Raw genomic sequence first — 26,176 nt, forward strand, 5'->3', positions numbered from 1 at the left:
AAAAGATGAAATTCAAAATAGTCTTGAGATTTATGAAGGTAATTTAATAGATGTGGGGGAAATGTTAAAATTATACTCCAAAGCAGAGGTCAGCAATGTCCAAAATCATTAGAAAAATCAAACCCAACTTCAGTCAAACCTATTCTGACTCAAAATCACCACTCCCACCAAGTTTTTAAATCATGAAGAGCTCATATGTTCCCCATGAAGTGGCTAGTAGACTCAAAGTGCCAATCTTTGAATTATCACCCCAATATATTTTCTAATTATCCACTTGGCTCTTTTGAGGAAGAAATTAAGTAGCTACAGGAAAAAGTCGTTAATTGTGATTTTACTAGGGCTTAAAATGATTTGGGGATCACAACACAAACTAGTGAGCTCTGTTCTTTATTATTGTGAAGAATCAAACTATTTGGCTCAAGCAATGACTGAGCTGACTAGACCCTACCACTAGTACAAAGCTAAGAAATCCAAATTTGACTCTCTATATAGGGAAGAGTACCAAGCCAGCACCAAAAGACAGACCTTGCCAGAAGAACCTAAAGAAAACACATCTTTTCCACAACAGCAGCACTTAGTTGACAAAGATAAGCTCTTACCAAGCTTGGTTCTTCAGTTTCCTCAGTTCTTTTGTTGCCCATGTAGCAAGGGTTTTTGCTTTGTTAGTCTTCGATCTTCGTCCTTCAGTTAACAGTTCATGGATCATGGGCCTAGCTTCTACTAATTTCAGTACATCCTTTCCAAATGCTGTACATAAATCCCTGTATAAAATCAACACAGAGAATGAGACCCTGGTGTCGCCTTTGGGTTGGCAGCTCAACTCCCTCACTGACTAGGCCACCAGAGCTCCCTATGGAAGAAATTTTAGAGACAGGTCAATCTCACACATTCCAACTGATGAGAATATAAGGACTGAAGAAAGACTTGTCCAAGGTTTCACAGCTATTTCATGATTCGTAACACCAATCTAAAAAGAAATCTCTATGCCATAAAATGGGAGTTATTGCCCAACAGGATCTGAATGACCCACTTTCCCATTTTTTTATGAGAAGCTTTACTCAACTCTTAGAAGCAGATATTACCTACCCTATTAGTCCAGCAGCACACGCTACTACTCCATCTGTATGATCCTCATCTCCAGCAATGTGGTCAATGAAAGACAGAATAAATTCTACCCTGGGTTGGACGAGCATAACATCCGCTATAAAGAGAGAGAATGTCTGAAAAAATTGTCCCACATGACAGAACCACACCTCTCTCTTCAAAATGTCCAAGTACTTCATTTCATTCCCATTAGAGAGTCAGGCTGAATAGTTAGCAGCATATAGGTATGCCAAATTAATTCTTCCTCAGATTAAAATATCATTCCTCACCTTATAGAGAGACCAGACAATATGGAAATAATGGAATTTCCCTCTATAAGCAAGGGAGGTTAAAGAGCAAAGAAATAAAACTTCAGCTAATATGAACATCTAATTCCCAACCCTGTAATTGAGTTCCACCGGGGCTCAACAATTGCCACTCATGAATGGTTAGCACAGAATGCAACTAGCATCTGGTACAGCTTTTTTCAACAGCCTTGCTGGTGTCAACCCAAATTCAGTGGCTCAAAGAGGAGGGCTAGCAGTCATGTATCTCTACATAACTATTGGCCAGTGATCTAAGTATTGTATACTCAACGGTGTACGTTCTCCTGATCTCCCTTCAATCCCTGGACGATTCCAGTATATGCTTCCAAGCAGCCTTCTCTTAGTTCATTCAGATAATCCACCATGTCATAGTCTGACTGTGAAAAACAAAGAACAGAAACACTACTGATCACATTTAGTTATATGCTTATAAAAAGTCTCTTTCCTCTAATCAGGGATGCAACTTAATACCAGCAAGAGAGTTTTAAACTAACCTTGTCAACCTGGGCTTGGGATGCCTGCTGCAGAGTATTCAGTACCACCTCAAGGTATTTTTTGAACTCTCCACCAATAGCAAGGGCTATATCACCAAACACTGAAAGAATCTGTGGTTTCACAGACCTGTGGACATTCTCATTCTTAAAAGAGGGAACAAAAAAAAGGGAAAACACACAGTAAACATCTGAGACATCCAAAGACACAAAAAACTTTTTTTAGTAAATTCCTATTATTAAATAACTATATATTCCTTTATACCTTATAACCACTCCCATCTTCATTATTAATTCTATGATGCTAGGACAAGATTGTTATTCACACAATACACATACAACTACTTGAAATGCAGATTTGTCTGATACACTCAGCCATAAAGCTCTGAAAATATAAATGGTAAAACATACACAAAAATGGTGCTTATCTCTGGCTACCTTTTTCTGTTGTGATTTTTTTGCACCACTAACTTTACAATCACTTATAATAGTTTCCGATCACAAATATAAATGTTTTAACTATTTCTCCAACTGATCATTTCTTTGAAAGTGGTACAGACACTCACTCCCAAATTTTCCAGAAGCAACTGCATCACTTCATCACAGAAAGGCAAGATGTTGGACTGTAGGGCACGGCATAAATCTCCCACTAAGCCCACAGCTGAGAAACAAACCTGCAAAAAAAACAGTAACTTTCAAACAGAACAGTCACTATTAGAAGACATTTTTTTTATCTACTTGCTTGTTCTTTATCACGTAAACCTAGAACCAAAGAAAAACCAATGTTCACCAAGGCCATAGCTTTAAAAAAAAAGTGGGGGGGGGTGTTTTGGTGGCCTAGTGACAAGAAGCTGCACTGCAATCTCAAGAGGTGCACGTTTCAAATCCACCAGATGTTCTGCTGAAGAAGGAGGGACAATCTCTTCCTTTACCAGTCAGATCCCATTTGACAGTACACACAAGAAAATAAAAAAAAGAAAATGTGCCTTGCTACCTAGTATGCTGCTGATAGTACAATTTTACATCACTAACAATTATCTTGTCTTCAAGGCAACAATTAAAGCAGCTGAGACTTCAGGCGATGCACAGGGAAAAATCATCTAAACCATCTTTTATGATTGTTGCCATCAAGTTGAAACCGATTCACAGAAGACCCCTCCAGTAGGTTTTCGGAGGCAATAGACTGCATGGGAGGAGATCACATATTCTTCTCCCTGGGAGCAACTGGTGGAATCTGATCTGACTTTACTACAATGGTTATTAGTTATGATACAATATGTTTAATAAAAGATTATTTTGACAAGCATATCCTACCTGATACTCGGCATAGTTTTTCAATCCAATGCCCAGGAAGGGTTTGAAGGCCTCCATGTACTTTAGAAATTCACCACCCAGCACTGCAATGAAACAACAAAAAGTTAATGAGTGGACCTCAGGATATCACCCAAGTGAGTAGAAATTCTAGTTCTCCCAAATGTTATTTACATCACATTAACAGGTTCAGTGGCGTGTAGGTAAACTACTAGGTCCATTATTAAGATACTGAGGCCATCTAAAACAACTAAGATATATCATCTCACCCCAGTAAGAATAGCAAAATTTAAGAAAACAACAACAAATGCTGGTGGTTGTAGAGAAATTGGAACCCTTATTCACTGTTGGTGGGAGTGTAAAATGGTGCAACCATTATGGAAGGCAGTATGGGTGCGTTCTCAAAAAGTTGGAAATAGAAATACCATCTGACCCAGCAATTCCACTACTGGGAACATACCCCAAAGAAACCAGAACTGCCACCCAAGCAGATATATGCTCACAGATACATGTTTATTGCAGTCTTGTTCACAATAGCAAAGAGCTGGAAACAACCCAAGTGCTAATCAAAAAACAAATGGATAGAGAAGCGCTGTGTGTGTGTGTGTGTGTGTGTGTGTGTGTGTGTGTATCAATGGAATATTATGCAGCACTGAAAAACAAGGAACTCATGAAATATACAAAATTGGAGACCATGGAAGACATTATGAGCGAAAAATCTCAATTACAAAAAGATAAATACTGCTTAATGCCACTATTATAAAACAGGACCGATATGGGGGTTAGGGAAAAACAGAAAAGAGGGGATAAATAATGTACATGGAAACAGACAAGGGAGAGAACTGTATAGAAAGAATATATGATTAGGTATTATTGGCATGACAAGAGTCCACAATAAGAGTTGCATAGTAAGGTGGGGGGGCCGGGGCGGCAGGGCGCGCAACTATACAATGGTACAATGAAAGAACCTTTTTTTCCAAAGAAAAAAGCAAATTGGGTGGGACAGGGAGGAAAATGTGTAACAATGAATGAATGGAAATCCAAGTTCTTTATAAACTTTCATTAAAACTGAAAAAATAAGGGAGCGCTGGTGGCCTAGTGGCAAGACGCTGCACTTGCAATCCCAGAGGTATGCGGGTTCAAATCCACCAGATGCTCTGCTGGAGAAGGAGGGGGCAATCTCCTCCTGTACCAGTCAGATCTGATTTGACGGTACATGTAAAAATAATACAATAAAAATAAAAACAAAAGAAAAAATAAAGTTACTGAGGCCATCTTACATAAGCAAAATCTGTTACTGCTGGATTGGCCAAATTGCAACATGGTAACACAATGTCAAGCTCTACAAATATGATTTCATTCTGGCCAAACTCATAAAATAAACCCAATTAAGAGCCAGCTATGCGTTTGTTCTGATTTGACAATCAATGGATGAAAAGTGGTACTGTTCTTATGGAATTTCAAGGTTAATTCTAAATTGGCTCAAATAGTACTACTTTTTGTCTAGTCCCTTACTTGATTATAACACATTCTTACTGGGAGTCAGCTTGAAAGCAGATAAAACTCAAATGCTTACTGGATTTTATGCCAAAATTAACATCATTGACCTTTCCGGATGGTCACTTTCTTAGACCAGTTGGACATTAAAGTCTTTTATGCCACAAACACACTTAATCCTAAAGGTCAAGAGTGGTCCTCAGATTTCTATAAGGGGTATTCTAGGTTTTCTGAAGTGCTCTTCAATGCACTTTCAAAGAACCTAAAGTCACATGGACTATTCCTAACTAATTTCATACAGATTTGCATTAATCAAATTGATTTATATCCTTTAATGTTTGCAATGTTTTATCCTATGCCACACTAGCCTTTACGTCAACGAGATGCCTATGGACTCCAACCCCAACCACCAGGAGTCAGAGTGGGAGCAAAAAATCTCCCTTTTTACTACTTCCATCCTTGATAAAGGCCAGATTTTAATAAAGCGAGCAGGCATGTGTGTATACGTGACAGGACTGAGGACAGGTGCAGGAAAGATCCTGATGATCATCAGGTATGTAGTAACAAAACCCTCCCCCTAACAGGTTACCAATTCTGGTCATAAACTTCATCCACATTTACTTTTAGCAGACTGAATGGCAGTTACACAAAGTACGCCTAAATAGAATTCAACTTTGAGGTGACCTACGTCCCAGTAAACGAGAAAAGCATGGTCTCTGGTGGTGTATTTAAACTGAAGACACTGCCTGCCAGATGTCAGCTTACTGACCTTCAACCAATGTCCCAACTGCCATCAGGGCATCCTCTTGTACTACGCCAGAACCAGCTGTGCTCTGGAACATTCTTAACAAAGAGGCCATAACTACATCAGAGATCTGCAAAGCATCTTGATGCTGCACTTTTCGAAGAACATTCTGTGAAATAAAAAAAAGAGTTCAGTATCTACTGGTTCTAAATCTTCCAATTCAGAACACTGACAATTTTTCTCAGTAAGTCTCTTTGACTGCTCAGGAGCTTTAATAGTATAAATTATCTGCATCACAACATTCCCTTTAATATACCTTCTATTTCCCAATTCATAACACACATACAGGATAGCCTCTAATGCACAGCCAAGGAACTCTGATGGCCTAGTGGTTAAGTAATGTAATTCCTAAGATACTTGGTTTGAATCCACCGGCTGCTCCTCGGGAAGCTGGGCAATCTCCTCCCATATGATATAACTGCATCTGAAAACCCACCAAGAGTCAGCAATGGGTCAATTACAGCACACAACAACACAGAACCATCTTCTCTGCAGGTCACTTATATTTAACAAACAACCACGAGTAGCTTCCTTACAGTATTCTCATGGAATGGCAGTTATTTTTTTTTATTAAAGATCATATCATAGAAGAGTTCTTGTAAAACAATTAAAAAAGCAAGCTTTCTGTATCTTAATTTAAAGATGTAGGACAAGAAATAATCTTGGTAAATGGAAACCTGACTTCTCTCAAATTCAATCAATTTCCCCTAAGCCACCTCCCCATGCTTTCATTTGCTTCAAATGATCTGGACTATTCCTGTAATTGGTCTGATGAGAAAGATTTCTGAACATACAGTATAACCTCCTTAAAAAAAATCCACTGCCATCAGGTCCACAAGATGATGTTAGAAAAGGAAATAATGTACAACATAAACAGTCTTCCAAGCATCCTGAAGCCAGAAGAGGATAAAATAGATGATTGGGACCTTATAAGAATCAAATCCCCATGTACATCCAAAAAACTTAACAGGGTAAAAAGGGAAGCCACAGACAGGGAAAAAAATATTTGCTAATGACATGTCAGATAAACAACTATTATCTAGATTTTACAAAATACTCAAACCACAACAAGGTACAGGTAAACAACCCAACTGCAAAATAGGCACAAGATATGAACAGACACTTCGACAAAGACGACAATCAGATGGCCCCCTAGCTCTAGAAGAGATGTAAATCAAAACAACTATTACATATAATCTCACCTCAGTAAGAATAGCAAAATTTAACAGAACAGCAAAAAACAAATGCTGGCAAGGTTGTGAAGAAACTGGAATCCTTATTCACTGTTGGTGGGAATGTAAAATGGTGCAACCATTATGGAAGGTACTATGGCGCTTTTTCAAAGAGTTGCAAATAGAGATACCATTTGACCCAGCAATTCCACTACTGGGAACATACCCTAAAGAAACCAGAACTGCCAGTCAAGCAGATGTATGTACACCCATGTTTATTGTGGCTTTATTCTTAGAAACAACCCAAGTGCCCATCAACAAACAAATGGATAGAGAAGCTGTAGTATATTCACAGGATGAAATACTATGCTGCACTGAAAAACAAGGAACTCATGAATTATTATACAAAATAGGTGACCCTGGAGGACATTATGCTGAGTCAAACATCTCAGCCACAAAAAGAAAAATGTGGCATAATGCCACTGTTATAAAACAGGACTGACATGGGGGCTGGGGGAAACTAAGAAAAGAGGGGGTAAATAATCTACATGACATTGAAACAGACAAGGGAGAGAATTGTAGAAAAGGAATATATGATTAGTATTACTGGCATGACAAAGAGTCCAGAAGAAGAGCTGCATAGTTAAGTGGTCTGAAGTGGGGGACTGTAACAATGAAAGAACTTTTTCCCAAAAGGAAAAAGTGATGGGGTGGGGTGGAGCCATGCAGGAAATTGTGCAACAATGAACGATAGGAAACCCAAGTTCTTTATAAACTTTCATTAAAATCTTATTTTTTTTTTTAAAAAAGGAAATAGAACCGTAACCTCTTTGTGGGGTATACATTTATTTTAATTATTTTATCATCTCGCAAAGTCTACTGTAGAAACTTCATGATAAGCCCATGCACTCCAGAGCTGAACAGTGCTCCATAGCATTGATATTGAAAAGGACCAATTTTCCCAGGTTTTCTTCCTAAGTACCAACAACCCAATTTACATTAACAGTCCAATTCCTTTTAACTATTTGCAACACCCAGGGAGCAGGCACTGCAATGCAATTACAGACTATAAATTAAGTAAATGACAATAAAGGCTGCTAAAGAAGTCTATTTTTATAGTTTGATTTTTAGCACAATGAAACTCTGAATCTCACCTGATTGGGTTAGGCTAAGACTGAAAAAGGCCAACACAAACCTAGTTTCATCAACCAAGCAACTACATTGTAAAAACATGGATCTTTCCAGGTCTATGAGAAAATTATTCTGCCAGTCAGTCACAGGCTAAGACCTTTTGAAATAATTTAAAAATTCTGTATGAACAGGGAGCACTGGCGGCACAGTCCTTAAGGAACTGCACTCTTAACACAAAAGCAGCTCCTCTCTGGCAATTTGAGTCTACCAGATGCTCTGTGGCAGAGAAATGGGCAATCCCCTCCTGTGTAATTTACAGCCTCAGAAAACCCACTGGAGGATCAGCTATGAATAGGTTTGGACTCAAGATCATCAAGGGGTTTTATTTTATGTATACAAACTTGCTGAAGATAGGGACTTTCTCGAGTTATTAAGTGGTAAGTTCCATCATACCTGAAGAGTTGCACACAGTAAAGACTGAAGGTCATTGAACTGGATCCTATCAGAAGTGCTCTGGATATGCGACTGTAAGAAACAAAAAAATTAAATGCACACCTATGTTTACTATGGCTTTGTTCACAATAGCAAAGAGGTGGAAACAACCCAAGTGCCCATCAACAAACGAATGGATAGAGAAGCGGTGGTACATTCACAGGATGGAATACTATGCTGCATTAAAAAAAAAGGAACTCATGAAATATCATACAAAAGTGATCCTGGAGGACATTATGCTGAGGGAAAGATCTCAGTCACAAAAGGACAAATATTGCATAGGGCCACTATTGTAAAACGGAATTGACATCAAGGTTGAGGGAAGACTGCAAAAGAGGGGATAAATAATGTATACTGCATTGAAAGAGATGAGGGAGAGAACTGTTTAAAAGGTATGATTAGGTATTATTGTCATGACGGGACTCCAGAATGAAGGCTGCGCAGTGGCATGGACTTGGGGGGAAAGATTATATAATAATTAAAGAATTTTTCTTTTACTTTTCAAAGAGGAGAGAGAATTTGGGGGCATAGAGAGAAAAGTGCAACAATGAACGGAAACCCTAAATCTCTGTAAATTTTCATTAAAATTAATAAACAAAAAATATAGAAGAATTCAAAGTACTAAATCATGTATGGAGATTCAAGTAGAGAAGGGGTTGGGAAAATAGGGAAAGAGTTGGGAGAGGGGAAACCACAGGGTTGGACAATTTGATGGATGAAGGAAGGGGGTAAAAGAAATGGGAAAGATCCAGCAGAACCTGAAAAGATAGGGCAATTAGAAGTATAATGAAATGAGATTTTATGAAACACAATGTATGGGATTGTATGAAACCAATGTAACTGAAGGAGAAGTGTGAAACACAATGTATATGAATTTGTGATAGAAAAAATCATATTTAAACAATTCTTCCAAGGTTCTAAATAAAAGCCTCCATTATTGCTAGTTTTGCAGGTACTAAAGAATTTTTATTGATGCTAACATAACAAATTCATCTCATCTAGGGTCATCCTCTCCTGAGCTGTCCCTTCACCCTTTTGAGCAAGATGTTATTCTCTAAGGACCAGTCTCTTCTGGCCATGTGCCCAAAGTGAGGTTGTTGTTGTTATGTGCTGTCGAGTCACCTGCGAATCATAGCGACCCTATGTACAACAGCCCTAAACTCCGCTCTGTCCTGTGCCAATCGCACTGTCTCTAACACTCCCATCCCAATTATCCCAGTCACTGAATCAATCCACCTCATAGAGGGCCTTCCTCTCCTGCGCCGTCCCCTCCACCCTCCCAAGCATGATGTCCCTCTCTAAGGACCGGTCTCTCCTCACAGCATGTCCAAAGTAAGTTAGACGGAGCCTCAGAATCCTTGCCTCCAAGGAGCCACCCAGTTTAACCCTTTCCAGGACAAATCTGTTTGTTTTCCTAGCAGTCCATGGTATTCTCAATACTCTTCTCCAGCACCACAGCTCAAAGGCATCAATTATCCTTCTATCCTCCTTGGTCATTGTCCAACTCTCTGATGCATAACAGGTGATTGTGAAGACCATGGCCTGTATCAGACGCAGCTTAGTTTCCAAAGAGACACCACTGCTCTTCAGCACTTTGGTGAGGTAGAGCTTCAAAATCCTAGCCTCCAAGGAGAGACTTAGGTTTCACCCTTTCCAAAATAAACAATTTGTTTTCTTGGCAGTTAACAGTATGTTCAAGATTCCTCTCTAGCATCACAACTCAAGGGCTTCTAGTTATCTTTAGTCATGCTTAGTCATTGTCCAGTTCTCTGAAGCATAACAAGTAATTGAGAAGACCATGTCCTGGTTTAGGCGTACCTTTGCATCTAGACTGACATTGTTGCTCTTCAGCACTCTGAAGAGGTCCCTGACAGCAGATTTTCCAAATGCAATTCGTCTTTTGATTTCCTGACTGCTGGTGTTTAGAATGATGATTGTGGATCTGAGCAAGCTGTGTTGGAATTAGTGAGTCTGGCGCAGGGCAGGGAAGGGTTCATATCTGATGTACATAGGGTCACTATACAACACAGGCGACTCAATAGCACATAACAGCAACAGCCTACTATATGGGTTGTTTTTTATTTAAGCCTCATGTTTAGGGACAAGAAAACCTCAGAGAGGGCCTTTGTATTTAAAGTTAGTTGTTTTATTTTGGAGGAACATTCTTCTTTGTGGTACAGCACTCTTTTGCCAGTATGCTGTACTAAGGTAACCTGGGGTTGTTGTGATGCTGAACCTTGTGTCTTTGGCGCATCAAATGCTGTAACGGTTTCCCAGGGTGGAAAGTGCTTGATGGAGCTCCCAGTTTAAGACATGTTTGGATGGTGGAGTGGCAGCCACTTCCTAAACAACATGCCTCTGGAAACTCTACAACCTTTGATTAATGTCGATAGTTATAGAAAGGCTTCAGGTCGTTTGTTCATAGGGTTTCTATGAGTCATGCTCGACTCAAAGGCAATCAACAACAACATAATAAAGTAAGTAAGACATATGGCATACACAGTATGATTGAACTTTCCCCACGAACAGTCAGGAGTGTTGTTAAGTCTCACCTCCATCTGAAGCACTTGCTGTAGTCGCTCCATTATGACCAGAGTAGTTTTCTGAACTGCAGGGTAACAATCCTTGGCACTATTCTTCACAATTTCCATTAGAGATTCATAAGCAGCACTCCTTAGGTTGTTCTGGTGTCCATCAGGCCTGTTAAAAGAATGCCGAACAGAAACCTCACAGTCTCAACTAACAAGGAAAAAGAAGAAAGAAGTTCTTACAATGAGTAACGTCTCACTGAAGATAGTAACTCTGAAATTGCTGTGGTGGTAAACCTGGTCTGCAGTTTGATAATACCATAGCCAAGTCAATGACTATATTCATGGGATAATTTCTCTTCTACCAAAATCAAATACTAAGATTAACTGTGACACAATAAAATTATTTTAGCACACTTACTCTGAAAGCAGCAGTAAAATGCAGTGGATAGAGTTCTCAAACTTTAATTGTGAACACAACAATGCTAGTTTTTATTTAAAATAGTCAACTGACTACAGTGTTTCTTAATTACTTCAGCAAGAGTTTCTGTGTTTCTATAATTAGTCTAGATATCCCCCTCCCCCACTTATGTAAAACTCATTGCTGTTGAGTCAGAACCAACTAATAGGTGATCCTCCAGGAGCCTCTGGTGGATTTTAACAGATCAACACCCTAAGGCTACAGAGCATCCTAATCCCTCACAGACAAATCAGTAATAAGTTGATTCCAATTCTACCATGCAGTATCATCATTTACCTATCTGTGGTCTCTAGAAGCTTCTGAACTATGAGTTCAAATGAAGACGATAAGCAATAGGTAGCTGGTTCTTCCTGATCATCAGCTACATCCGCAGCTTCATAAGCAGCTTCAGCGAGACTGGAAAAAGCCTGAAAGTCAAAAAGACTTAATATTACTCCTGACAAGAACTCCATTCCAGTATTTCCTTAAGATAGCTCTAAAGAGAAACCAACACTAGTGAATCTCTACATCCCCTGAATTTTTTGACTTTATTTCCACTCTTATTTTGTCTTCCTTTCTCATGCCCAAAATGTCCCTAATGAACTGACTCAGCATAAAAGCCTATACTAGGTTCCCCTTTCCTCCCTGAACCATTACTTTCCCCTTCCCTTACAAAAATTACTTATTGCAAAGCAACTAAGAGGAAAAAAAAAAAGAATCTAAATAGTCTTCCTGCTGGGTTAGTTTGACTCTCTAAATGGTCTCGTGGTAACTAGTCACTGAGTCAAAAGCTCCCACTGGCTCTTGCAAGTTGTTGTCTCCTCCACATTGTAACTGAAAAAATTAAGGAGAAGCTAGTCAGAAAAGCCTTCCAGTGAATTAAAGCCATTTTTCTCCCACACTTTCTACTCCTTCTTGCCAACAACTCAAGCTCCTTGTCTTACCAGGAAGAAACTCTCTTACCCAACACACATTTGAAGCCACTCTGGGTTCAGCACTAAGACCTTCAATCAGACACTGCATCAGTGGAGCCAAGTAGACATCATTGATGGCAGCTTCAGGAAGCAATTCACAAATTCTGCCCACAGTCCATGCAGTTGTATCTCGAACAACTACACTGGGGTCTTTCATTAATTCTATTAAGGTGGGCATGGCCTGAAAATAAACAACCATTACCAAAGCAAAAGTAGTACTATAAATACTGAAGAATGAATTTTAATGGAAGACAATTTTTAAAAGTAAATTAAAGGGGGGAGGTGTGACAAGGAGAAAAGAAAAGAATATAATCCTTATACTGGAATAGGTAAAGGGAAGGTCAACCGAAATTGAAGATGACCCGATATACGTATGTTGTTGTTAAGTGCCATCGAGCCACAGGCAACTCACAAAGACCCTATGAAGGAGAATCCCCAATGCTTGGGTGTCTTTCATCCTCTCTCCAGGTTCATAGGGTTTCCAGAGGCAAGTGATTACGGAAGTGGACGCCACTCCTGCTTCCAAAGCTTGTTTTAATCGGGGAGCTCCACCCCACTCTCTGTCCGCATTGGGTAACCAACCATTAACGCATCTGACACATCAGTGTCACAGCATTCAGCCTCACAGCAAGCACAAGTTACTGCTGTACAGCAACTTATACACCAGGGCTATACGACCTAGAGGAATGTCTGTATGTATAGAAAATAATAATCTGGAAAATGATATGCACTATGGATTAAATGAGGTGGGAGAGAGGAGAAAGTGAAAGAAATAGCAGTAAACAATAAAGGTCTGCTTAGGCACTGTAATAAATTAACTGCATCAGTTAATGACAATCTGAAATAAACAATTAAAACTTTCACTTAAATAAAACAATTTTTTAAAAAAAGTAGTAAGTAAGAGGAAAAGACCCTTATCCTGTCTTCACCAAACACCACTATGGAGTATGGAATGAATGCTTTCAGGAAAGACATCTGATGATAGTCACGATGGCATCCTGAAATGCCTGAAGACAGAATCCACCAACTGCTCTGTGGGACAAGGATGAGCAATCTCTTCCTGTGTTAGAATAGTGTCTCTGAAACCCCTCAGAAAAGTTTAGTTAAGGGTTGGTTTTAACTCGACGACACATAATACCACAAGGATTTATACAGGGAGCTCTGATGGCTTAGGGGTAAAGAAATTACACATGCCAACAAAAAGGTATGCAGTTCTTAATCCATCACCTGCTCCATGGAAGAGAAGGATGGGGAAACTCCCCTCATGCAATTTAATGCCTCTGAAAACCACTGGAGTCACCTGTGGGTGGTCCCAACATGGTGGTACACACAACATGACTTATATAACAATTCTGTAAAAATCAAACTCAAACCTAATGTTGTCATTTCCAACCTATAGGACAGAGCAGGATTGTCCATAGGGTTTTCAAGACTGTAAATCTTTATGCAGACTGTCTCATCTTTCCTACAGAAAAGTTGGTAGGTTCAAATCACCGTTCTTCTGGTTTGCAGCAGCTTCTTTAACCAGTGTGCACTATCAGAGCTCCTTTTCATTTATACTTTATATTTAACTGACAACAAATAATGATTATTTATATCTGTCTTTAAAGGCATACTTTTAAATAATGAATTTATATAACAATAAATATCCTATCCTCCATCCCCAAACTCCTTTGCTTCACCTGTATAACTAGTGGTTTTAGCTGATTGGGTTCTGGTCCTTCCAAGATAGAGCCAAAAGCCATCACGGCTGCATCCCGGTATCTCCAATCTGGGTTCTTGATGTGTTCTTTAATAAAGGGCAGGACATGTGGGACAATGTCATCTTCACAGCAGGTGGCCAGAAGCATAAGACAAACTCCTGCTGCTTTGCACGGGTTCCAGTCATCATCATCATCATTTTCATCCTGGGGTAAGAATGCAGCAGTAGTTAAGGTTTCTGACTACTCCCAGTTGCCTCCAAACCTTAACCTTTGGAAAAATAATTTAGAAAAACACCAATTTTATCACTTTCACAGAGTAAACATATATACAGCTTTTGTTAAGTAATATGTAGATAGAAATAGCTTCCACTAATACAAGAGAAATTTCAAGTCAAATATATTTCTATCTTGAGACTGCTATATGGATATTAAAAGAGATATACACTAATTCTTGCATACAAAGACATTTTAAGAGTTTCCAAAGTCATGGACTCCTTTATTTCCCAAGCAACAGAATCAACAAAAAGTACCTTTCAGACATCAAAATAAGAAAAAAATCATTATATAGAAACAAGAGTAACCAAAATAATTCATAATCCAAGCTCATTAATATTTAAAGTATACATAAAAAACTTGTTAACCCATGAAAATATCCTAGAATGCTTGAGTAATCTAACACTTTCACATCTATTCTTAACTTTTATTTTAGAAAGAGACTTTTAAATTTTTCTCTTGTGATCTGACTGGCATAGGAGTAGATTGCCCCTCCTTCTCCAACAGAGCATCTGGTGGATTTGAACAGAGTGCCTTTGTGATTGCAGCACAGCTTCTTGCCTCTAGGCCACCAGGGCTCCCTTTTTAATTTGTATACAGTGTCTCTTGTCTGAAAAATGTTACACTCAAAAAATCAAGAGCATTATGTATTTCATTTCTGATCAAGACATTTGGATTATTCAGACCCACTTCTTTCATAAACAACTCAAGAGCTTAGGAAGTCCCCAAGTCATCTGTAACAGAACATAAAATAGATTGAGGTATTGCCAAGCTTTCTTAAGGAAACAAACCATGCAACTTTACAAGGTCTCAAAAACTATATAGATGGGTTTGCAACATATCCCACCTGTTTGTTTAGTGTCTGTGTAAGGATTGGAACCAGGTACTGCAGTGCTCCCTTAGCATAAAACTTGCTGGTGTGCTCAGGGGGTCGTCCTTGTTCTGCCGCCTGAAAAGAAAACATATTTTGAACAGTAGTGAACAAGTTACAATACTAAAAGAATATGAATGCAGGCAAGGAATCCACAGCAGAAATATATGGGACCAGTGATAGTAATCACTGTGATCTTTAGAAGGGCTTATTTTTTTAACTTACTTCCATGAAACTTCCAGGACACATATGTAATGTATCTTTTTACATGTATGTAATATACAGTAAAACAACTTTAAGAATTATATGCTATTCTCACAAACATAATTTCTATCAACAAGCTGTCATCTAAATGATCTTTGTTTTGGATTAAGAGACACCAAATCTACTTGACATTGTATTTTAAAAGAGCATGAAGACAGTGAGGCTTGTGTTCAGAGATGGGGAGTATAGAACTGTTCCCGTTCTTTCACCAGAATTACAAAAATATCTATATATGTATCTCAGACTTACACTGGAACTTAGATACAAAACAATGCTGCATCAGGTGTCACCTCCTAGAATAGCCTGCTGCCCCCTTGCGTTCACAGTATAAAAATATTTAAACTAAACCATGCCATGTGCATGAAGGTGAACACAAGAGATGCCTTATTACTGCTATCTGTCTCCCGTCTGAGGTACTATGGGTGGCAGAAATTTCATAATTGGGGGATTTGGGGGGGGGGGCCAACTCAGAACAAAAGCTTTCTCAACAGAACATTCACAAATGAGATGCATGCCAAAGCCCAGCAGAAATAAAAGCTTCACATACTTCCCCCACAATCACTATTCCTGCTCACCTCTGAAGCCTCAATGGCCAAATCCATTTCCTCATCACAGACATTGGACCAGAATTCTATTCCTTGTAGTGCCACCTCATCAATGTCACTTTTCATGGCTTCAATTGTGATCTTAAGGGGGGAGGGGGGGGAGACATTTTAGTCCCAAATAAGTGCTTATGCAAGGTAAGTTTACCTCTGACCACAGATAGCAAATTTCAAAACAGATTGATATAAGCTATGTGTGAAATAAAAGGTAGAAACAGTAAGAATTTTTTAAAGAAAGGAAGTGAGCAAAAATTAAACAGATAAATTGGTGAAGGAAAAGGCAATATATAATAAGGGTTTGAAAAGATACTGCAATTAATCAATGGTAATTAATGTTACAAAATAAAACGTGCATGAATTACTGAATAAAAACCAGTATGATTTGTAAGCATGTAAATAAAAATTTTTAAAAAGGGGGAGGAAGATAGAAACTCTTTAATCATCACAAAGCACAAATTTTGTCACAATACCAGTGAATTTAAATACCCAAGACTATCAGATTAAAGGAATTTCCTTGATTTCAAAATATTCAGTTAAAAACTCAAATCCCTAAAATAGGAATACTTACAGCAAAAAGAGCAGGACCCACACATGTTCTCTTAATACAAGGACATTATCTTCACTAAATTCTGTAATGCAGCCACTCGTACCTTTTACAAAGACATTAAACAGTGTACTAAAATAACTCATTTGCAAAAAAATGGATCAATATTCTAAAGCCTTGGCTACCTACATCAAAACAAATTTATCACTTCAACCTTTCTTTACACAGGTCATTATTTCCCTCCCCTCATCACATTTTTGTTTGTCTGGGCACAACTAAACTCACTTATGCCATTCAGGTTTTACTCTCACCTGATGGAAGGTCAAGGTTAGGCAACAAAAATTAACAAAGTTGTTTCATCTGTTACAATTCACAATGAATATTTAAATAACCTATGTCAATTAAGTAGCTAAGCTCAGGAAAAATAATTTCTCTTCTAAATCTTTAAGAGGATGACAATTTCCAGGAACTTTTAAAGTGTGGTCTTTCCCTCTTGACCATGTTGGAAAAAATATTTTAAAAAATAAAATTAGTCAAATCTTACTTCTCCAGACAACAGCTAAAGAGTATTTCAAACAACTATGTAGTAGAACTGTCATCTCTTAGGAAAGCTAAAATATGGAAATTTTTCATACAAACCCATGCTTTCCTATCTGGACACTCTCACTTACCCTGGTATCTGGACACTGTGTGGCTTCACAGACCACCTGCATAATAAAGTGCCTTTCAGACTGCAGGAAGAATAAAGACAATTAGGAAAACAGAAATATGGTTAGACTGTACAAGAACCCTGAACTCCCTGGCTCCATTCAACCCCGGCATCAAGAAGCTTTTTCCTACAGACAGCAATGATATTACGGAAGCTTTATTATAAAAAGGACTTATCCCTAGTATCTGCTATATGACCTGCCCTCTAAAGAAGTGCCTAATCTTTTAATCTCTAAAATGACCTTCATTATCCAGACTTCAGGGAGGAAGGAGAAAGGAAAATAGTTTATGGATTTAAATAAAGAGGACTAGTCAAAATCTCCTATTTGTAGGAAAATAATTTTCTGATTATTCAAAGTACCTGTTTTACTTCAGAGATGAACATTTTAGACATTATTCCTAAAAATCTGAGGCGAAATGGTAAGTATGTACTCTATGGCTATCTTATATAAATCAGAAACTCAAACTAGACTGGAATACAGTGTTTCTAAACAAAATAGCATCTCCTTCCTCAAACCTTTTTTCATAAATTATAAATTTAACTCCCCCCAAAACCCTTCCATCTAAAATCCATTTCCTACTTTTCATTTAAAAAAATAAAGCCACAACACCCCCCCCCCCAATTTACCTCTTTGTCAAAGTTTGCTTTGGTGAATTCCAATGAGTTCAGGAGTGCGTTAGTAGCTGCTAGCTTCACATTATTACTAGGTTCTTCTTTCCTCATTCCCTGGATTATAGCAGTCAGAATCTCATTAGATTTATCCTGTAGCTGTTCTGGGTCCTGAAACAAAAAACATGGGGTGATAAATAAACAAGCCATACACATCAACTTCATCTCCAGAATTCTTAGCAAAATGACTGAACAGTTTTGAGTTCCTCTCCTCCTTTTTTTGACAAGAGGTAAAGTTGGTTTTTCAAAATTAAAAGAAAAGGAAGTTAGCATTGCAATCCCCAGAGGTATGCGGTTCGAATCCACCAGATGCTCTGCTGGAGAAGGAGGGGCAGTCTCCTACTGTACCAGTCAGATCTGATTTGATGGTCTACACACACTATATATATACACACCCCCAAAGAAATGGAAGGTCCTGCCCCCTTTATGCAAATGAAGATAACTGGCTATTGGATTTCTCAGGCTATCTATACCAAATAAAGTAAAAATTTCTTAATAACACAGGGCTAAAGGCTAACACTTGGCTATATCTAGGCACTGAAATTCAGGTTAAATCCTGTGGACTACTTTATTTCATTAGAAAGGTATATAATAGCCGATCAGCATTAATAGCTCAAATGGAGTAGTACTCATTCATAGTACAATAAAGACAATAAGGAAACAATCAGGTCATAGATGCTCCAAGCTAGAAATGTACAGGATATAAGTCTCACCAAATGTACAGATTTCCATTAGGAGTTTGTAACTTTTAAAACTCTTTACTTTAGTCAACTAACAGAAATACCACAAATTAGTGACCATAAAAAAAAAAAAAAGGTGCAACCACTGTGGAAAACGGTGTGGCGCTTTTCTCAAAAAGTTGCAAATAGAGATACCGTTTGAACGAGCAATTCCACTACTGGGAATATACCCTAAAGAGACTGTAACTGACACCCAAGCAGATATCTGCACACCCACGTTTATCATGGCTTTGTTCACAATAGCAAGGAGTTGGAAACAACCCAGGTGCCCATAAACAAACGAATGGATAGAGAAGCTGTGGTATATCCACACAATGGAATACTATGCTGCATTGAAAAACAAGGAACTCATGCAATATTATTCAAAATGGGTGACCCTGGAGGACATTATGCTGAGTGACGTATCTCAGTCACAAAAGGACAAACACTGCAGGACGCCACTGTTGTAGAATGGGACTGACATCAGGGTTGGGGTAAGACTGAGAAAAACTAGACAAATTATGTATACTGCATTGAAACAGACGAGGGAGAGAACAATTTAAAAAGCAATATATGATAGGGTATTATGGTTATCACAAGAGTCGAGAATTAAGGTTCATAGTGGAGTGTACTTAGGGCAGTGGGAGGGTTGCGGGGGGACTGTATACCAATGAGAGAATTTTCCTTTTACTCTTTCTTCAAAGAGAGGAGCGAACTGGGGAACAGGCTGGGCAGGGAGAAAAGTGCAACAATGAATGAATGGAAACCCAAAATCTCTGTATCTGTAAATGTTCATTAAAATTAATAAAACAAAACTAAAAAAAAAAATTTCTTTTCTCAAAGTTTATAAAAGTAGAAGGCCAAACTGAGTGTGCTATCTCAGGAAGGTTTTCTTTGCCAGATCTGGAGGAAGGTCCTTGTTTCCTGAGCTTGGTTTCAAATATAACTTCACTTGGTCTGCTTGTTTAATCTAATCTGTCATATTTCAAAACACACCCTACAGTATCTGTCTCACTAGTGTAAAAAATATAACCCATTCTCATTGTTGAGTTGGAACTAACTCACAGATGATTCTCTAACAGGTTTTTGGGAGGTTGTTGCTGGTAGATTCCAATTACCAGAAAAGATGCCACCTTTGGGTTAGTAGAACAGTGCTCAACTCATTTTCAAAGGGATTATAACCACAGGCATGCAAGTTAGTATTTATAACTCAATTCAATCTGTAACGGTAACCAAATATACAAATCTAAGGGACAAAGAAGGCCCTTCGACTTTCAAGATACCCTCTATTTTGACATTATGCAAGTCACAACTAAAGGAAATAAGTAGAGAAGTTGAATACATGAGGAAAACACTTACTATATCTTGGCAAATGTAGCCAATAGCTTCCAACGTCGACTCTTTCATGTGCTCTGTGCTGTTGGGATTTGTAACATTGGCCACTAGCTGAGGAATGAGTTCTGGCCATTGGTTCACCGGTATCTCTGCACAAGCAATACCAGCCACACACTGAGAGGCTGAACTAGGCCGGTAGGTTTCTGTCCCCAGAGTCTGCAAAACCTGCAAAAATTTTTTTAAATAGAAAAACATTAATTTTGTCTATTGGAGTATATTTTTGTCTACTTACTTTCACTGCTGCTGGACTGGCACCAACTTCTAAGTGATCTTCCATGGGGTTTCAGAGGCAGTAACTGCAAAGGTGAAGGCTGCCCAATTTTCTCCTTTGGACAAGTTGGTGGATTCTAATTGTCTGCTTTTGGGTTGGCAGCAAAACTCCTTACCAACTTGCCACCAGAGCTTTCTACTTGCTTATTACACATTTTATATCAATTGTTGTTAGGGACCATGGAGTCAAGTGGAACTCATAGTGATTCAATGAACAATGTCCTATACTGTGCCATCCTCACCACCTCTGATATACTTTGAGCCCATTTTTAGTCACTGTGGTAATCTACCTCCACGAAGGTCTTCCTTTCTTTCACTAGCCTTTTTAAACATGTCCTTTTCCAAAGACTGGCCTCTCTTAACAACATGCCCAAATTATGTGAGACAAAGCCTCTAAAAGCCTTTTATGCCACTAAGGAACATCCTGGTTACACTTTCTCAAATACAGTCATCTCTATTTTTTAAACCAATCAGCCTCAGTACCAACTGCTATTAATCCACACAGTACCAATCCACACTACTCCAGGGCTAAAACCAAAGCCAGGCAGCCATGCTTCCAAACAGAATTCTGTGTAGCCTTACAACTCACCTCAAGGCAAGGTGAGAAACCAGTAGCAAAGAGAAAACATTGAAAGAGCAGGGTCTGGGCGACTATATTTAATGTTCAGGCTCTTTGTTGGTGGTATGCTGAAGGTTATCTGTAGTCTCAAATTGTGTTTTATAAACAACTGTGGAAGTGCTAAAAGGAAGCCAGTTAAGGAGTACTCAGGTGGATCTGATAACAAAGATCTTGGCCAACCAAGTAACACCACCAAATGCTGAAACAAAATTACTGATATTAACGTACCTACAAACTAACCTTTATTTAACTTTCAATCTGAAAGGATTTTGTTAGCCCAAAGAATTTTCTTCTTCTATCATCAAAGAGCAAGAACTGAACAGAACATACCTTATTTGGAATGGTAACTATTAATCTACCCAAATTTTCACATAAAGTCACAGGTTTTAAGAAAGATGAAGATACAACTGATCTAGGGTTAATTATTACCATGATCATTTAATTCAGTCAATGAACTCACCAAGAACCAACAGTCCACTCAAAAGTCAAGCAGTTAACTGTGGCACAGACAAAGGACAAAGAGTAGCTGCCAAATATTCAAGCCAGCTCTGCTGACTTGGTCAGGTCACTTAGTACTGTGCTTTGCAGCTAGTGGCTAATAATGAACCCAGCCTCTTTCCACATTATATTGTGTTATTATTCCTGCCCATTCCCACTAACTGCCTTTACCATTGAATCTGATCCTAGGTTTACATTTTCTCCTTCAAATTAATTCTACAAGATCCTTACTATTACTCAATGAATTTAAGAGACTACGGATAGCTCCTGAGAATTTAGGGGCTGGGGAAGTGGGGTACAAATAACAAGTCTTATTTATTGGAATAAAACGTGTTTCAATGTAAAATAAAAACCCAAAAACCTATCATTAGAGAGATTATCAGACAAAGGGTTTGGTGAGGTGTTTTGTTATACAAAGATTCACTCATGCTTATATAAATTCTCTGCCCAAATAAAATCCTTAAAAAAAAAAAAAATCTCAATTATTATGTAATTTGAAAGAAATGAGTAAATTTGGGCATTTCAGCCACCAAGATGATAGACTAAATTCCACTTGTGTACCAGCTGTAACAATGGGCTCAAATATATCCGAAGATGGCACAGGCTTGAATGCCATTTTTTTTAAATTTGTAAAGGCTCTGAGAGTTTGAACTGAATTGACAACAAGAACATAATAAATAAAATTCAACTTATGGGAATGTGCTCAAGATGAAGGGTATTAAAATGTTATTACATAAGCAGAGTCTATCTAGTAGAACAACACTAGATATTTCAAGAGTCAAAATAAGCTGGTTTTTTCTAGTTCCCAGTTGTGAGCATTCCCATTTAAGATTAGCATGAGGGGAAGATAAGAAAGAGAAGTTGTACCCGTAAGGGTTTACTACTTTTTTACCGAATGCTGATATACTTGGAACTAGGAAATGGCACGTAAGCTGCATTACTTCGACATGAATGTGTATATACACAGTGATCTATTAGCTTCCTTTTAGAGATCAAAGATCAACTCACTAACATCTGTCCATATATTCTGAATTCTTTGCTTCATCTAGAACTTCACATTCCTAACCTAATAAATCCCAAGATGTGAATGATTAAACAACAACAAAAATCAATGCCCCCAAGCTTACTGCCCTCAAGTGGATTCCAACTATGGTAACCTTTTATTAGGTTTTCAAGGCCATAAATCTTTATAAAACAGTCTTTCTCCCTAGTAGTTATAGGATTTGAACCACCAACCTTTCAGTTTCTGGCCTACCAAGTAATACATGACACCTCTAAAACTCCTTAAAGAGCAAGGAATTTACTTTTCCTCAAATACTAGGAAAACATAGTATCTCACTTCTCTAATGTTTCGAACACACATATGATCCTAATGAGCTTTCTCATAATTTGCTGAGTAAAAAGCACCACAAAAGAACGGAGACAATTTCTCTGTGGCTCTACACAGTGATATGCATACACCATGAAGAAAACATTTCCCACAATAGAAGCTGAACAAGAACTAGGATGAATCACTTAGAAAGGCATCTTTGAAAATATTCCTGGGTCTTACTCCAAGTCTATCAAAGAAGAAGAACACCGGAGCTTAGCTGTGCTTATTAACAAATTCCCTAAATGATCCCAAGCTAGCTAGAGTTTGAAACAATCAACTTGTATCACCAATTCAAAAAGATTACAAATTCCTTTAATTGTCAATTCTGGCACATAATTAAACTTTTCCAAAGTCCATACTAATTACCCGTCCAAAGAGTTCCAATCTGTGAATGGGACTGGATAAACAATAATGTTCTCAATTTTCCTAGACTTAAATACAATTTACACATCTTCAAGTAAAACCTACATCTCAGAAACCTGTCACACACACTATCAGCTCTAATGCATGCAAATGACAGAAGAATTAACAGGTATTTCTTGTTCCCTAGGTAATATGGCCAAATGGAGGCAAAAATTACTTACATAGTTCTTAATTTCCCGTCGAGCATTAGCATCAATAGCAAGCCATCTCTGCTGATATTGTGCCTTGATATCTGGATCCTTAGATGTCAAAGAGTTCTTGATTTGTAAACCAGCTGCAACTCTGGCAACCTGACTGTTTCCTGGATTTGCCAGCACTCTGGACAGTTCCACAAGGAAAGTGGGCTGTTAAGAACAGACATATACACGTGACTTCAAACACTGAAGAATTTCAACAATAAAGGTTAACAACATGACACCAAATTGATGAAAAGCGCCTTTTTTTTAAGAATAAAGCACCAAAAAAAAAAAAAAAGAATAAAGCACCAACGTCTCAGAAAATGACCCCAAAATAGCTACCTATTATAAACTCATCCATTTTCTCAAGAAACTGTAAACACAAGTTGTAACTTTAATATATGTTCTAATAATTCTATCAAACTCCCAGAATTAAAACAAACCTACCTATCTGAACCAATTCATTTTTCCACATATACTACAATGTCCCTACAAAGGTGTCTCGTATTCAATAAACGTTTACTAAGTAAATATGATAGGGTAGAAAGTAAAATGGTTTTTCATGGGTGATTTTCACTCTGCAGGAGAAAAAAAAGGCAGATTGCTCCCATTAAGACATACAGCCTAGGAGAGTCACTGGAGAGGTGCTGAATCAAAACTGACTCCAATGGAGTGGGTTTGATTTCCATTTTGAACATGAATTGTACACTAAACATAAGAGAGTCTTAAAAGGCACATTTAATTTTTTGTAACGCACAGGTCCCAAAAGATATTTTATTTTTAAAAAATTTTAGTATACATTCTCTTTTCTCAAAAAAAGGTTTGATCAAATAGAAAGGTTAACAGAGAAAGAAAAAAAGTACCTTCTTACCACTAACAAATTAATATTACACACCTGAAATACTAATCCCATCCTAAGACAGTTTTAGAAAACTCTTGCTCGTTTTGTACTACTGAACATCTAAATGTAAAAGGGATCGTGCAAATTGGCAGAAACAAAATATTTCAAATGGAATACTATGTTTATATTAAAGAAATAGATTTCTTCGGGAAAGCAAAGTGCCACTAGTGAAAATCAGCACTTAGTATTTCACTGTGGATAACCCAAAAGAACACATCTCCTTAGCTTTGTCTGTATATATCCTTATTACCTTTACAAAATGTCAAGTATCAGCTACTCTTCTCTCTGCTCCTGTCCCCACAACAGGACAAGTGACTGGTACATAAGTTGCAGAAACCAATCCAAATCACATCTTTACGCAACTAATTAGTGCCTATACTTTTTTCTCCTTGTGCTTTTTGTATTTAAAAACATGATGAATGAGAACTCTCCTCTGTGATTTCATAAGGAAATGGGCCCAATCTCAAGAATGAGCGCCAGCCTGTCGTTTGGGTGCAAATTACTAGATTAAGTCTCTGCTAAAGGAGGTGTATGTAAAAAAGAACCCACCACCCCACGGAAACCTAGGAGACGAGTAAGAGGAAGAAACAGCAATGGGAGTAGGTTAAGAGACATTTGGGACCAGTTCAAGCCCTGAGCAGAGACCAAGCGAGGTGGGAAAGCGTAAGCTCAGGGAAGTAGGTGGAGATAACCACAGGGGCCACGAGACACGAAGGAGAAGCCGGCCGAGGTTAGGACACCGCTGGCAGCTGGGCCCCAAGCGTCCACATGGCCCCTAGGCCCGGCTCCCCCACCCCCACCCGTGCTGAACACGCAGCGCCGCGCAACCTAACTTCCCTTTCCTCCCTCCCGCCGCACCGCCGCCCTCAGCCCGCGCGACGATTGGGCCGCAGTCACCCCGGCGAGGCGCGCCATTGGCCAGCCGCCGGTGCCTAGGGCGGGACACACCCACCGGCTTCCCGATGGCGGGGTTAGGTTGGACCGGGTGGGGGGGAGGGGGACGGGATGGGGCGGGGTGGGTTCCCGAGGCCTGGGCCTCTGGGAGGGCGGGAAGGCCCCGGACGCAGGGGATGGGGAAGACGGCCGGATGGGGACAGTGGGGTGGTACGCACCAGGTTCTCTACCGCCGCACGCTCCAGGAACTTCTGCGCTGCTTCTAGTTCAAGCCGATCTAGGGGGGGAAGGAAAGTAGGAAAGGGGACAGGGTCAGAGGGGCCAAGGCCTCCCTTCCCCCCACCCCAAATCACCGCAGTCAGACCCCCTAGCCCCGCGTCTTACCGGGAGACACGGTCTTCTCGAGGATAGTAATCAGCTCCATGGCGGAGGTGATGGTGGTGGCGACTGCTGGTAAAACGACGGTCCGGCTTTTCGGGCGGCAGCTCTAACTGGGGCTGGGGGTTGGGGGGTCGGGTGGGAAGGGAGGGTGGGGTGGGGGGCGGGGGTCACCACAAGCCCATTCACTGGTTCCCTCTGGCTAGTCGCTCTGGTCCTCCTTCCTTCACTTTCTTCCTTGTCAATGTGTTGCTGGGTGCGGCGGCAACTGCTTCTCTAACGGTAGAAGAGGGACCCCGGGGGCAGCTCAGAGCGCGGCTGGTGCTCGGGTGGCGGAGGGAGAAAGAAGGAAGGCAGGCAGTAAGTGAACGGCGGCTCGCAGGGAGGGAGAGAGGGAGGCGGAGGGATATTCGGGCCGGACCTCTCCGCCGCGGCACCGCGCTCCACGTCAATTGGCTGCCGCCGTGTCCACGCGGAAGCCCCAATTGGCCCCGCGGTTCTCGCTGAAGGGCCGCCTTCCACCGATTCGTCTGCTGGTTTCAAGGCCCAGGTTGGCTGGGCGGGCAGTGGAATAGGACGCGCGTATTGGCCTGGGAGGTGGATTGGGTGGGGCAGGTTTAAGCCGG

The 26,176-nt window shown here is 39.5% G+C and overlaps 1 protein-coding gene across 1 annotated transcript; it reads right to left on the reverse strand.

The window, feature by feature from the left end:
* Nucleotides 1-595: 595 nt before the first annotated feature.
* Nucleotides 596-25,596, reverse strand: KPNB1 (karyopherin (importin) beta 1). The gene is given in 22 exon segments (XM_006889468.1): nt 596-761; nt 1,087-1,201; nt 1,681-1,786; nt 1,904-2,047; nt 2,467-2,574; nt 3,215-3,297; nt 5,478-5,622; nt 8,270-8,341; nt 10,861-11,008; nt 11,594-11,724; nt 12,260-12,451; nt 13,953-14,177; nt 15,094-15,195; nt 15,957-16,067; nt 16,552-16,585; nt 16,587-16,633; nt 17,199-17,258; nt 17,864-18,016; nt 19,984-20,184; nt 23,363-23,545; nt 25,391-25,449; nt 25,557-25,596. Coding segments are annotated over 22 exon segments (2,625 nt in total).
* Between the last annotated feature and the right edge of the window lie 580 nt (nt 25,597-26,176).

Source organism: Elephantulus edwardii, unplaced genomic scaffold (genome assembly GCF_000299155.1).
Source record: "Elephantulus edwardii isolate Elephantulus edwardi_28Jun2011 unplaced genomic scaffold, EleEdw1.0 scaffold00077, whole genome shotgun sequence".
NCBI classification, from domain to species: domain Eukaryota; kingdom Metazoa; phylum Chordata; class Mammalia; order Macroscelidea; family Macroscelididae; genus Elephantulus; species Elephantulus edwardii.